This window comes from Mastomys coucha, unplaced genomic scaffold, assembly GCF_008632895.1.
Source record: "Mastomys coucha isolate ucsf_1 unplaced genomic scaffold, UCSF_Mcou_1 pScaffold22, whole genome shotgun sequence".
In the NCBI taxonomy this organism is placed as follows: Eukaryota; Metazoa; Chordata; class Mammalia; order Rodentia; family Muridae; genus Mastomys; species Mastomys coucha.
Window position 1 is genome coordinate 25,876,728 of NW_022196905.1, and position 11,564 is coordinate 25,888,291.

Consider the following 11,564-nt stretch of genomic DNA (forward strand, 5'->3'; position numbering starts at 1 on the left):
TCGAGACAAGGTTTCTCTGTATAGCCCTGGCTGTCCTGGAACTCACTCTGTAGACCAGGCTGGCCTCTCCAACTCAGAAATCTGCCTGCCTCTGCCTCCCAGGTGCTGGGATTAAAGGCGTGAGCCTCCACCGCCCAGCTAACATTTCTATATTTAGTTTTTTTCCTGGATGACTGCAGAGAGTCAGGTATTAAAATCACCTACTGCCGGGCGATGGTGGCGCACACCTTTAATCCCAGCACCTGGGAGGCAGAGGCAGGTGGATTTCTGAGTTCGAAGCCAGCCTGGTCTACAGAGTGAGTTCCAGGACAGCCAGGGCTACACAGAGAAACTCTGTCTCAAAAAAAAAAAAAATCACCCACCATCACTGTGTGAAGATCAATATATATATTTTTAGCTGTAGTAGTGTTTCATTTATGAAATTGGGCATCTGTGTGTTTGGTGCATAAGTGTTTAAAATTATACTCTCTTTGGGTTTTTCCTTTAGTGTATGTGTAGTGTCCTTCTCATCTCTTCTGACTAGTTTTGGCTTGAAATCTATTTTTTCAGATATGAAAATGTCTATGCCTAGTTGCTCCTTGTTTCTTTTTACTTATAATATCTTTTTCCATCCTTTTATCCTAAGATGAATCTGTCTTTGATGATGAGGTGTGTTTCTTGGGTAGAGCAAAGAGTTGGATCCTGGTTTCTGTGTCTTTTTTTATTAGGAAATTAAGATCATTGTTGTTGAAAGATATTTTTGAGCAGTGTTTATTAACTTCTATTATTTTGTTTAGGTGAATTCACATTCCCCTCCTCTTTATTTGATTAACTGTTCTGTGATTGCTTATCATTTGTGCCCTCTCAGGTGTCACTAACTTTTTCTTTGGACAGATTTTTTTCTTTCTAGTGTCTTCTGTAGTATTTAATTTGTGGACAGAAAATGTGTAAATTTTTTTTCATGAAAATATTTTTTCTTTCTCCATCAATTGTGATGGAAAGTTTGGCTGGATAGTCTGAGCTGTCACCTGTGGTATTTCAGAACTCATAAAACATCTGTCTAGGCCCTTTTGGTGTTCAGTCTCCATTAAAAAGTCAAATGTTACTCTAGTAGGCTTGTTTTTATATGTGGCTTGGCCTTTTTCCCATTTAAAATCATTTCTTTGCTCTGTACATTTAGTGTTTCATTATTATGTGTTGTGGGTAATTTCATTTCTGGTTCTATGTGGTGTCTCTATACCTTTTTATCTTGATGAGTATCTCTTAGGATCAGAGAAATTTTATTCTATGCTTTTATTTAAAATATGTATGTGCATATGTATGTAGATAGATAGGTAGATAGATAGGTAGGTAGGTAGGTAGATAGCTTTTTGATCTGGGTTTCTTCTTCCTCTATTAACCCATAGGTTTAGTCTTTTCATAGTGTCCCATATTTCTTGGATATTTTTATTTTTTTTTAACATTTAATATTTTCTTTAACTGAAATACCCATTTCTTCTGCTTTGTCTTCTTTTTTAAGATTTATTTATTTATTTTATGTATGTGAGTACACTGTAGCTGTACAGATGGTTGTAAGCCTTCATGTGGTTGTTGGGGATTGAATTTTTAGGACCTCTGCTCACTCTAGTCAATTCTGCTTGCTCTGGCCCAAAGATTTAGTTATTATTATACATAAGTACACTGTAGCTGACTTATGACACACCAGAAGAGGGCATCAGATCTCATTACAGATGGTTGTGAGCCACCATATGGTTGCTAGGATTTGAACTCAAGACCTTCTAAAGAGCAGTCAGTGCTTACTTGCTTAGGCATCTCACCAGCCCCCCCTGCTTTGTCTTCAAGACCTGAAATTTTCTCTTCCATGTGTTTTAATCTATTGGTAAGGATTACCTCCAAGGCTTTTTGATTGGCTTCCTAAGTTTTTCATTTTCGTTTTTTTTTCAGTCTGACTTTTAGTAATTCTATTTCCTTATTGAATTCTACTTTCATGTATTATATTGTTTTTCATCATTTCCTTTTCATGATCTTCATTAAGATGCTTATTTATAATAATCTTAAGGTCCTTGAACATATTCATAATTGCTATTTTAAAGTCTTTGTGTTGTGCCTGAGCTAAATTACTTTTATCAGGACCTGTTACAATAGGGTCGCTGTCTTCTGGAGGAGGCATATTGTCTTGGTTGTTCATGTTTGTGTTGTTGTGCTGGGACATAGGCATCTGGTGTTAAGATGTTTGAGGTGTTTGTTGGTGTAGCTATCTGGTCTCGCCTTCAATGGGTGGGTGGCCTTTGATGAGTGGGTATTTTCCTTTGGTTGCTGTTGCCCCAATCTGGGTCCTAGTCAAGTGTAACAGCTCTAGGAGTCCTTGAGTCCCAGCCAAGTATGGCAGCTGTGCATCTCTGTTAGACAAAGCAGTTCTGCGGGTTCACAGGGAGTCACAAAGGAATGAAGATGGGCTAAAGAAAAGACTGAAAGGGCGCAGAAGGGAAGAACTGCACCAAGAGGCTGAGTCCCAGGGAGATGGCAGTAGGCTGAAGGGATATATCCTAAAACCATCTGAGTTAAAAGTAACCTGACCACTATTTTTATGTCTTTTGTTGGCTCCTTTCCCTGTATTCTCTTGTGCTGCTGGACAGGGCCATGAGCTGCAACTCTCATATACCCATGCAGTCAGATGAACCTCTGTAGTATACTGTGCAACTAAGCTGAGATGTTCATTAACTTAGGTGTTTTAAATGTTTTATAAGGCCCAGTAACACATAGGCAGTTTCCCCTGAAGTTGGAGATAAGCATCCTCTTTAAGCATTTGCCTTGTACTGTTCATTCATTGCAATATTAACACAACCTACATTCATGTTAATATCATTTATTTTTAAATTTCTATTAATCCTTTTATAATGACAAAAAAGATAAATGGGAGAAGAATCAAACTAATGTCAATGCTGCTCTTCTTTATAGGGACACAGACTCTCTGGACCAAAGAATTTTGTGACTTGGGAAATGACAAGTCTAGAGAATTTAGAGTTAAGTCTTCATTATGAATTGACACCAGAGAAATAATATTTTATAGAAGAGGCATATGGCCAAATAGGACCTGAAAAATAAGTTGAAGTAAACAACATTCAAATCCATTGCTCTCTCACCAAGGCATGTAAAGTACTCAGTGTATTTCCTGGATGCCTAGGGCAGCCCATCCCTTGCTTCCCCACACAGGCCAACCTCCTGATGCAAGATAATTACCGTGGCCTGAACTGCTCGCTCTTGCTATATGGAAATATGTCTGTTTTCTTCCAAAGCCTGAGAGACCTGCCTTCCAGCTGGCTGAAACCTGGAGATCATTTGATAAGTTAATTTATACTAACATCATATTGAGTAATAATGGAGGATATATAAAACCTAGCCCTGCAAGCTGCTCTGATAGAAGGACATTTCCCATTGTCCCATATACTTTCCTTGTCGGTTTTTTTCTTTCCTTCTTTGTCTTTTCACAACTCAGCACCTTTAAATCTGCTGAACTGCCTCAAGTGACCTCCTCCCCTCTGTATCTACTACCACCTTCTGTCTGGAAAACTGCTACTCAGTCTTCAAGATGGAAATCAATATCTCTTGTCTAAGTTCTCTGTATTCCCCAGGCCTTTGACTTTCATAAAGTTTTGTGTACTTTTTTCAGTTTTTCCCTGTGGTTATTCACTTTTCAGTTGACTCCTACCCCCACAATTCAGTGTACCCAGCTAGCGCAAGGCGGCTGATTGAGAAGGGGACACACCAGTGCCCATCATCCGTTACCTTCAGCTATACGGGATTTTGCTGACCACCACCTTTTGATTTTCCCATTCCCTGTTCTTAGCACTGCTTCCCCTAAATTTCTTGACATAACAGTCTGCTAGTATTTTAGCTGTCATTTTTTTTCCTTCCTCAGCCTTGTTTGTTGGCTCCTCTTCCAGCTAATCTCTCAGTGTTGGAATTCCTTAAGGCTGTGTCCTGGCCCCTTTCCCTTCTCACGCTCTGATCTCCCAATAGGCAAACACTTCCACACCCAGGGCCTTAATTATTCAAGCAGCTGACTCTCAGATTACATCTCCAACCCTAAAATCTATCCTGATACTCAGGCATCTGCTGTTCAACATAGTCCCTGTGGAAGTTTTCCAGGTACTCTGTCTACACTCACCAGGTTCAAAATCCACATTGTTCTTTAGCTAAGAGAGTAGCTCCTTCATTTACACATTAGCCCAACTTAAATCCAGGAGCTACTACTGACATACCCTAATTTCTTTCACTGTCATATCCCATTGGCCAATCTTCTGACTAACTTCTAAATATTTCTCTCATGTTTGACTTGTGCACATCTCCATTGACACTTAAGTTATCACCTGAGTACAACTATGTGTGGAGCCACAATCTTGCACCCACTCCATGCCTCTACTGCATTTCTTTTTCTTTTCTTTTTTTTTTTTTTTTTTTTTTTTTTTTTTTTTTTTTTGGTTTTTCAAGACAGGGTTTCTCTGTATAGCCCTGGCTCTGTCCTGGAACTCACTCTGTAGACCAAGCTGGTCTCGAACTCAGAAATCCACCTGCCTCTGCCTCCCTGCATTTCTGCATTGCAAACATAGTGCTATTTGAAGATTCATTCATTCTGAAGCCTTTTCTACATGCAAGGCACTTCCTAGATGTTGCTGATACAAATGTGGCTGAAATTCCTTGTTCCCAATCTAGAATTCTGTAGGTTGTATGATGGGGGAACTTATGTAATTGAGATTATGTTTGTATAAATAAAGCAGACTGTTTTTCTTTTGCTCTCACAACTCAGTCAGTATAAAAAACTTTTTTTTCCTCCCTCTGTGTGTATACATTATATGTATGTATGTGTATGTTCATTTCTGTGCCGGTATGCATGAATATGTATGTGTGCACAGCATGCTGAAAGTCATGTCTGCTATCTTCCTCAATTACTCTCTCTACTTTGTTTTTTTGAGGCAGGATCTCTAGAACATGGAGCTCACTAATTCATCCAGACTAGCAGACCAGTGAACTCCAGGGATATGCCTATTGTGAAGCCTCCCCAGAACTGAGACAGTAGACATCAGCACTGTCCCCGTTTGACACGAGTGCTGGGCAGCCTGAAGTCCTCATGCTTGAGCTGCACACACTTCATCCACTCGGCCATTTTTTAGCTCCAACAAAGAACACTTTTATGATGTTGAAAAATATGCAGATTTCTCTTCACCAAAAGCAAGCAATCATTTCTACAACAGGAGATACCAATTCAGTGTCCTCCAACTCAGTTGACACTATGTACTTAAAGTTGTCCCCTGTGTGCCATCTGTGCTCCCCAGGCACACACATTTAGATGCCAATTGCAAACTACAGATTGTGTCTTTCTCCTGTACCTCTGACCTATTGGCACAATTTAGGATTCCCACACCCCCTCAAGTTCAACTAATTCATCTGAATGACTCGTAGAATTTAGGTGTGCACATTGTGTTTATAATGGATGCTAAAATGTGGTGTACAGCCAGGCAGTGGTGGCACACGCCTTTAATCCCAGCACTTGGGAGGCAGAGGCAGGCAGATTTCTGAGTTTGAGGCCAGTCTGGTCTACAGAGTGAGTTCCAGGACAGCCAGGGATACACAGAGAAACCCTGTCTCGAAAAACCAAAAGGAAAAAAAAAAGGTGGTGTATAGGAGAAGGGGCATAGAGCTTCCATGCTCTCTGGTGTTTGTCCTTTTGGGATTGTGATGCTCACAGACTAGATGGCAGAGGCTATTACAGGGATTTATATTAATCCCTGTTCTGTCTTCTTGATCTCTCACTTGAGACAGGTCACTTTCTAAAATGAGGGTAATATCTGCTGTTATTTATCTAGTGTCTACTATCAGAAAAAGGAGGTCAGAGAAAGACAGAAGATTTGAATTTCTGTGACATGCCCTGAGGCAGGAATTAGGAGCTAGAAACTGTAAAAACTAAATATATGTCCATAATAATATCACAGAGATTGGTGAAATTTCTTTGGGGAAATAATTTTTCACCAGAGTCAGAATCTACAAGTGAAGATAGAAGTGTTTTAGGCAGAGTACTGCATGCAAAGGACTACGGTCAGAAAGGGACAGGTTATAAGATCAAAGCGCACGATTGTATCCAGATGGGACCTTATTCAAAGGGCCCAGTAAGCTCTCACCCAGTCTGCCAGAGTGGGTGAGCATGTGCTTCTGAAGAAGCACTTCCAAGCAGACATCCAGGACTGATGTGATACCATTAGAAGATCCTAAGACAAAAAGTAATGTAATCAAACTGTGTAGTCCTCGGCACAGGGATTTTTATCTCTTTTGTCCACTTATATTTGTCTCATGCACAGTATTTGCTGAAAGAATGGATGTCTGTTTGGACAATATACTATTTCATTATATTGTAACATGTGCTTAATGACTCTTTTCACAAGGCTCATCCTGAAAAATGACTTTGATTATTTTTATATTAATATATAATATATATTTATATGTTACATTGTATATATTATATATATCCTAAACATATAAATACAACCTGCTCAGTCTGTGTGTTGTTTGTATGTGTGTTTTCAGGGTTGATCATTTGGGATTAGATAACCAATTTGTGTGCCCTTCTCTAAGGAAGAGTATTTTTCTCACTCAACATTCTGTAGTTGCCTGTACTTCTTTGCCTAAGCTTGAGGCCTCATGAACTCTCTGCCAGTCTCAGACTTTTTACCTTGAACACCTTAGGCAAGAACAGTGACTGGTGTCATGCTTAGAGGATCAGGTGATGAATTCCAATCTCAGCCATAGTGCAGCTGAGTTGTCTTTGCAATGACCATGTAGAGACTATGCAGACATGCATACACATGTGTGGTTCAGAAGCGATCTACATTGAACATGTAACTGTGGGGCTCTTAGCTTATGAAATGTAATTGATTCTTTTTTTTTTTTGTAATTGATTCTTAAGAGAAGATAAAATCCCTCATAGATGGGGGAAGGAGAGGAATGAGGAGAGGGAGAAAAAGAGAGAATAGGAAGCAGACATCCAAAAAGAAAATTCTGGGACAATATTCAAATAATAAGCATTTTTAAGATGATGACTATAAAGGAAATAATAAGTCATTTAAAAAAAAAAGACCTTTCATAATACCATCCAAATACTGTCAGATGAAATGGCTTATCCATCTGTGCATGAGGCAGTCCTGTTCTTGGGCTCCTTAAGTAGACTGTTACTAAGTCAACAATGGAAACTAGTGGAGCCCCACACAGAAGAAAGTGTATCTTCTAAGTGTTTTCAGTCCCATGTGAGTTCTGTATTCCTTGGGTTCTATTGGTAACTAATCGTGGTAGCTTCTTAGTAGTCTGAATGCAAGAAAGATTTTGTGATTTTTAAATTTTGGTCTCTTTGAGACACTGAAGCCCAAGCAGCCCTTGAACTTAAAACAATCTTGCCAGTCTTCCAAGTACTGTGCTTAGAGATATGAGCCACCATGCTTGGCTATTTAAAATATGACAGGGCTAGGGACATGGTACAGGTGTACTACATCAACTGCTGTAGTGATGTACAACTGCACTACCCTGGGACTGGAGTAATTGACAGTTATAAGTCACAATGTGTGTGTTGGAAACCAAACCCTCTTCTTTGCAAAAGCAGCCAGTGCTTTTATCCACAGAGACATCTCTCTGGAGGGCCCTTATATGTGATTTCTTGATGCAATGTCTCATGTATATCTGAGGAGAGCCCAGTCTCCTCAGATACCAGGTACACATGTGTTGTACACACATATTCAGGCAAATACAAATAAAAACATTTTATTACATATACATTGTCTTAGTCGGGGTTTCTGTTTCTGCACAAACAAGAAGCAAGTTGGGGGTTTATTCAGCTTACTTCTACATTGCTGTTCATCACCAAAGGAAGTCAGGACTGGAACACAAGCAGGTTAGGAAGCAGGAGCTGATGCAGAGGCCATGGAGAGATGTTCCTTACTGGCTTGCTTAGCCTGCTCTCTTATAGAACCCAAGACTACCAGCCCAGGGATGGTACCACCCACAAGGGGCCCTATCCCCTTGATCCCTAATTGAGAAAATGGCCCACATCTGGATCTCATGAAGGCACTTCCCAACCGAAGCTCCCTTCTCTGTGATAACTGCAGCCTGTGTCAAGTTGACACACAAAACCAGCCAGTACATGCATGCATTTGGAATCATGAGATTCCTATCTGATGTGTTTACAGGTAATATATCTAGCCTGCCTAATTGCTTGGCCAGTTGACCTTTGGCATCAAAGGACAGATGTAACCAGTTGGAATATACCTTGTGTGGACATTGTGTGGATGTGTTAGCTTACACAATTCATATAGATCATTTATCTATATGGAAGTGGCCCCTGACTAATAACAAGCTTGCCTTTGAGCATACAGTTTCCTGTAAACCATTGAGAATCCCCAGTATTCACTGGTTGCCATAAAACTATATATTATTGAAGGTATTTTGATTAGCCCGGTGAAATAAAATTGTAGTCCCGCAGTTTAAAATAAAACTCGTTTATTTGGCAATAGAAGAAAATGGGGCTAAAACTTAATTAAAGCATTGGGCGAAGTTGTTGTTTAAAGCTGTTCAGCCATTGTTTCTTTTTCCGTGTGCTCCCAGGACTGATAGAATAGTTGTAGTTTCAGCATTTCCAGACAAGATGAACTTTATCAAATGCTTTTTCTTACAAACTAACTATAACAAATTCAACTCATAGATTAAAAAAGCTGGTTTGTGCTTTGTGTTTTGATGTTGCTATTCATTTTCCTTTAGAGCAAGCCATTTTAAACTTCTGCACATATAAACAAATGAGTTATTTGGTAAGCAGCCCTAATTTTTCAAACTTTCACTATTTTATTAGTCAGTGCTTTAGTTAAGGTTAAAGGGAATTTGTGGTTTCTGAGATGAGAAATTCAGCCCTCTTATAAAACTAAAGAATAAATGAATGGCCGGGCGGTGGTGGCGCACGCCAGCACTTGGGAGGCAGAGGCAGGCGGATTTCTGAGTTCAAGGCCAGCCTGGTCTACAGAGTGAGTTCCAGGACAGCCAGGGCTATACAGAGAAACCCTGTCTTGAAAACACCAAAAAAGAAAAAGAAAAAAAAAAGAATAAATGAAATGAATGCTTTGGTGATCTGTTTTCAGACTCAGTCTCTGTGTCTAAATGGTACTTAAAGGCTTTACTGACATTCTCACTATTTTGTAGTTACATCATATCAACAATAACTCTCATCTACTACAAAAGAAAAGAGGGATAATGTTGGAGCCTCTGATAGATATTCGGACAAGTCTGGCTTTAAAAAACACAGCTTTTTTCTTCCAAAGGGCCAGAAGATGGGGGGGGGGGCTACTCCTTTCTAGTGGCCAAATAATATACAAATGTCCTTTATGCTTTTCTTGGAACTCTAGGCATCAGAGGTTGTCTGACAGATATGTATACTTCCAGTTATTCATTCAGTTGAGCCAAAATAAGTCCCAAGATCTTTAACTAATGGGGATAATAATTAGTGACAGTTCACTGATCAACTTCCTTGTAATCAATATATACTTTTCTTCAGCAAAGGAGTCATTGTCTTTTTAAGTTGTTGGTCTAAACAGTTGCAGAAAAGACAAGGCTGTATGTCTCTGCTGGCTGAAAGAGGGACTTACATTATGTCTGCTCTAAAATAATCAGTGCCCTAGATCTCTCCTGACCCTTACTTGCTCCTTGTTGGCCCCACACCTTGATCAACAATCCTTCCCTCAAGAGTTGGATGTGCTGAATTCACTAGAGAGAGCCAAGAAACTGTCCCAGAAACGGGCTGCCTCCAGGGGACTTCAGCTCCTGGAGCTTGGAATACCAGATTCTGATACTGGCAGCAGGGTTGTGATCTGGGCCAAACAAGCCCACAGGAGAGCAGGTTTGGATCGGTTATGCGTGCTTGGTCTTCCTGTTTTATAGAGGTCTTGTGAGGTATCACATCTCTGCTGAATTGTACCTCTCTCTGTGATTCTCATAGGTTCAAAGAATGAATTTTGTGCACATTGAGCCAAGTTTTGAAAGCTCCAAAAAGAAGAGGAAGGTCAGCGAACCAGTGACAGTCTTCATTCCTAACAGAAAATGAAACTTAGGTGCCTTTGCTACACCTATTTTGCAAAAATGTATGAAATGTCATAACAGGAGAGTCACAAAACCCTTTTTCTAAAGCTTTTGCTCAATTTTTTACTCAGTTTGTGAAGTGGATAAGCTATTGAGCAGGACATAGGTTCACTTCTCCAGAAGGAAACAAGATCATCAGAGCTGCCTTGGGATGCGATTGCCTCACAGCTGAGTTAGAGATGAGACATGCTTTGTGTTTGCACAAAAACCACAGCAGTTATTTTGGAAAGAAATAAGCTGTTGTTCTTAAAGAAAAGGGTTTTTCTTTACATAATTAAATTCTCCAAGTATCTCTGTAAAATGTTCTGACTTGTTATAACCTGTGTGTTGGAATCCTTCTATAGCTTTATTAAAACTTGCACAGAGCAGCATAGGATGTGTGTGGAGGTGCTTAGCCAGGTGTGATTTATATGTTGATTTCAGTCACAAAGTTGATCAGCAGCGTGCGGGTCCAGATGTCCTCCCTGAAAAACTTCTCAAACCCTATTTTGTTGGCCAATCCCAAATAGCTGACATGCAGTTCAGGAGCCTGTTTCCCTTGTAAGACCTATGTTGAGTATTTTCTCAAAAATATTTGAATTTATCAGTCTGTAACTTCCAGGTGATGCTATTTGTCCCCTCCATAGTCTGGAAGAATTTTGATAGGCTTAATGATTAATGTGATATGAATAATAAATGACTTAAAGAATTGTTTTATGATTTATATAACAAGGGATTTAATAATTGAACTTAAATGGACATGATAGATAAGTTAAATATTAAATATATGTACAGTGTTTCTCCAATGTAAGGTTAATAAGGCTCTCAGCACCTGGAGTGCCCATCACACATTATGTCTTGACTGGAACTGATCAAACTGTCAGGGGCAAGTCCTGGGGGAAAGTCTCATGGTTCTGCTGCAGAAGTTGAGATTCTGTGGCTTTGACAAAAGAGTCTCTGTGGGCCTAATGTCCCTTAGTCTGCAGGAGGAGTGTGCATTACATAACAGAGGAAAGTCGGGGTAGCCTACCTGCTTAGTGCTGCCCTTTGCTGGACTCTGCTCTGTTTTTGAGGACCCAGGGCTGAGTATCAACTGAAGCACTAAGGAGGGACTGTAGGGGAAAGAGGGGGTTGGGTTTTCCCTGCCTGCATATTAAAGTGGATCCATATAAGCCTGCTCTGCCACTAAAAGGAGCAGGAGGAGAAAGGTAATTGGTCTTATTAGATCCTTGATGGAAGTGTAGCCTGAGTCACCGTAATTTTTTTTTAAGAGAGTCACATAAAGGGATTTGATGTCTAGTAGAGGGATTAGGTTTGTTTTGTGTCTCTTCAGAGGGCAGATCTGAGACCAAATTGGTGAAAGCATCAAGAGGTCGGTTTGGTTCAGAGGAAGGAAGAGCTCTGAGCTCCACAGGCTGTTAGGATTTTGTGATGGGCTGTCTTAT

At 40.0% G+C, this 11,564-nt stretch overlaps 1 protein-coding gene across 1 annotated transcript in view; it reads left to right on the forward strand.

Moving 5' to 3' along the window:
- The window catches only part of Hormad2 (HORMA domain containing 2), an 85,855-nt gene extending 75,010 nt beyond the window's left edge, over positions 1 to 10,845 (forward strand). Inside the window, exon 11 of the mRNA XM_031341915.1 lies at positions 10,001 to 10,845. Coding sequence (XP_031197775.1) covers positions 10,001 to 10,105 — 105 coding nt within the window. The 3' untranslated portion in view covers positions 10,106 to 10,845. The remainder of the gene's footprint in view (positions 1 to 10,000) is intronic.
- Positions 10,846 to 11,564: the final 719 nt, after the last annotated feature.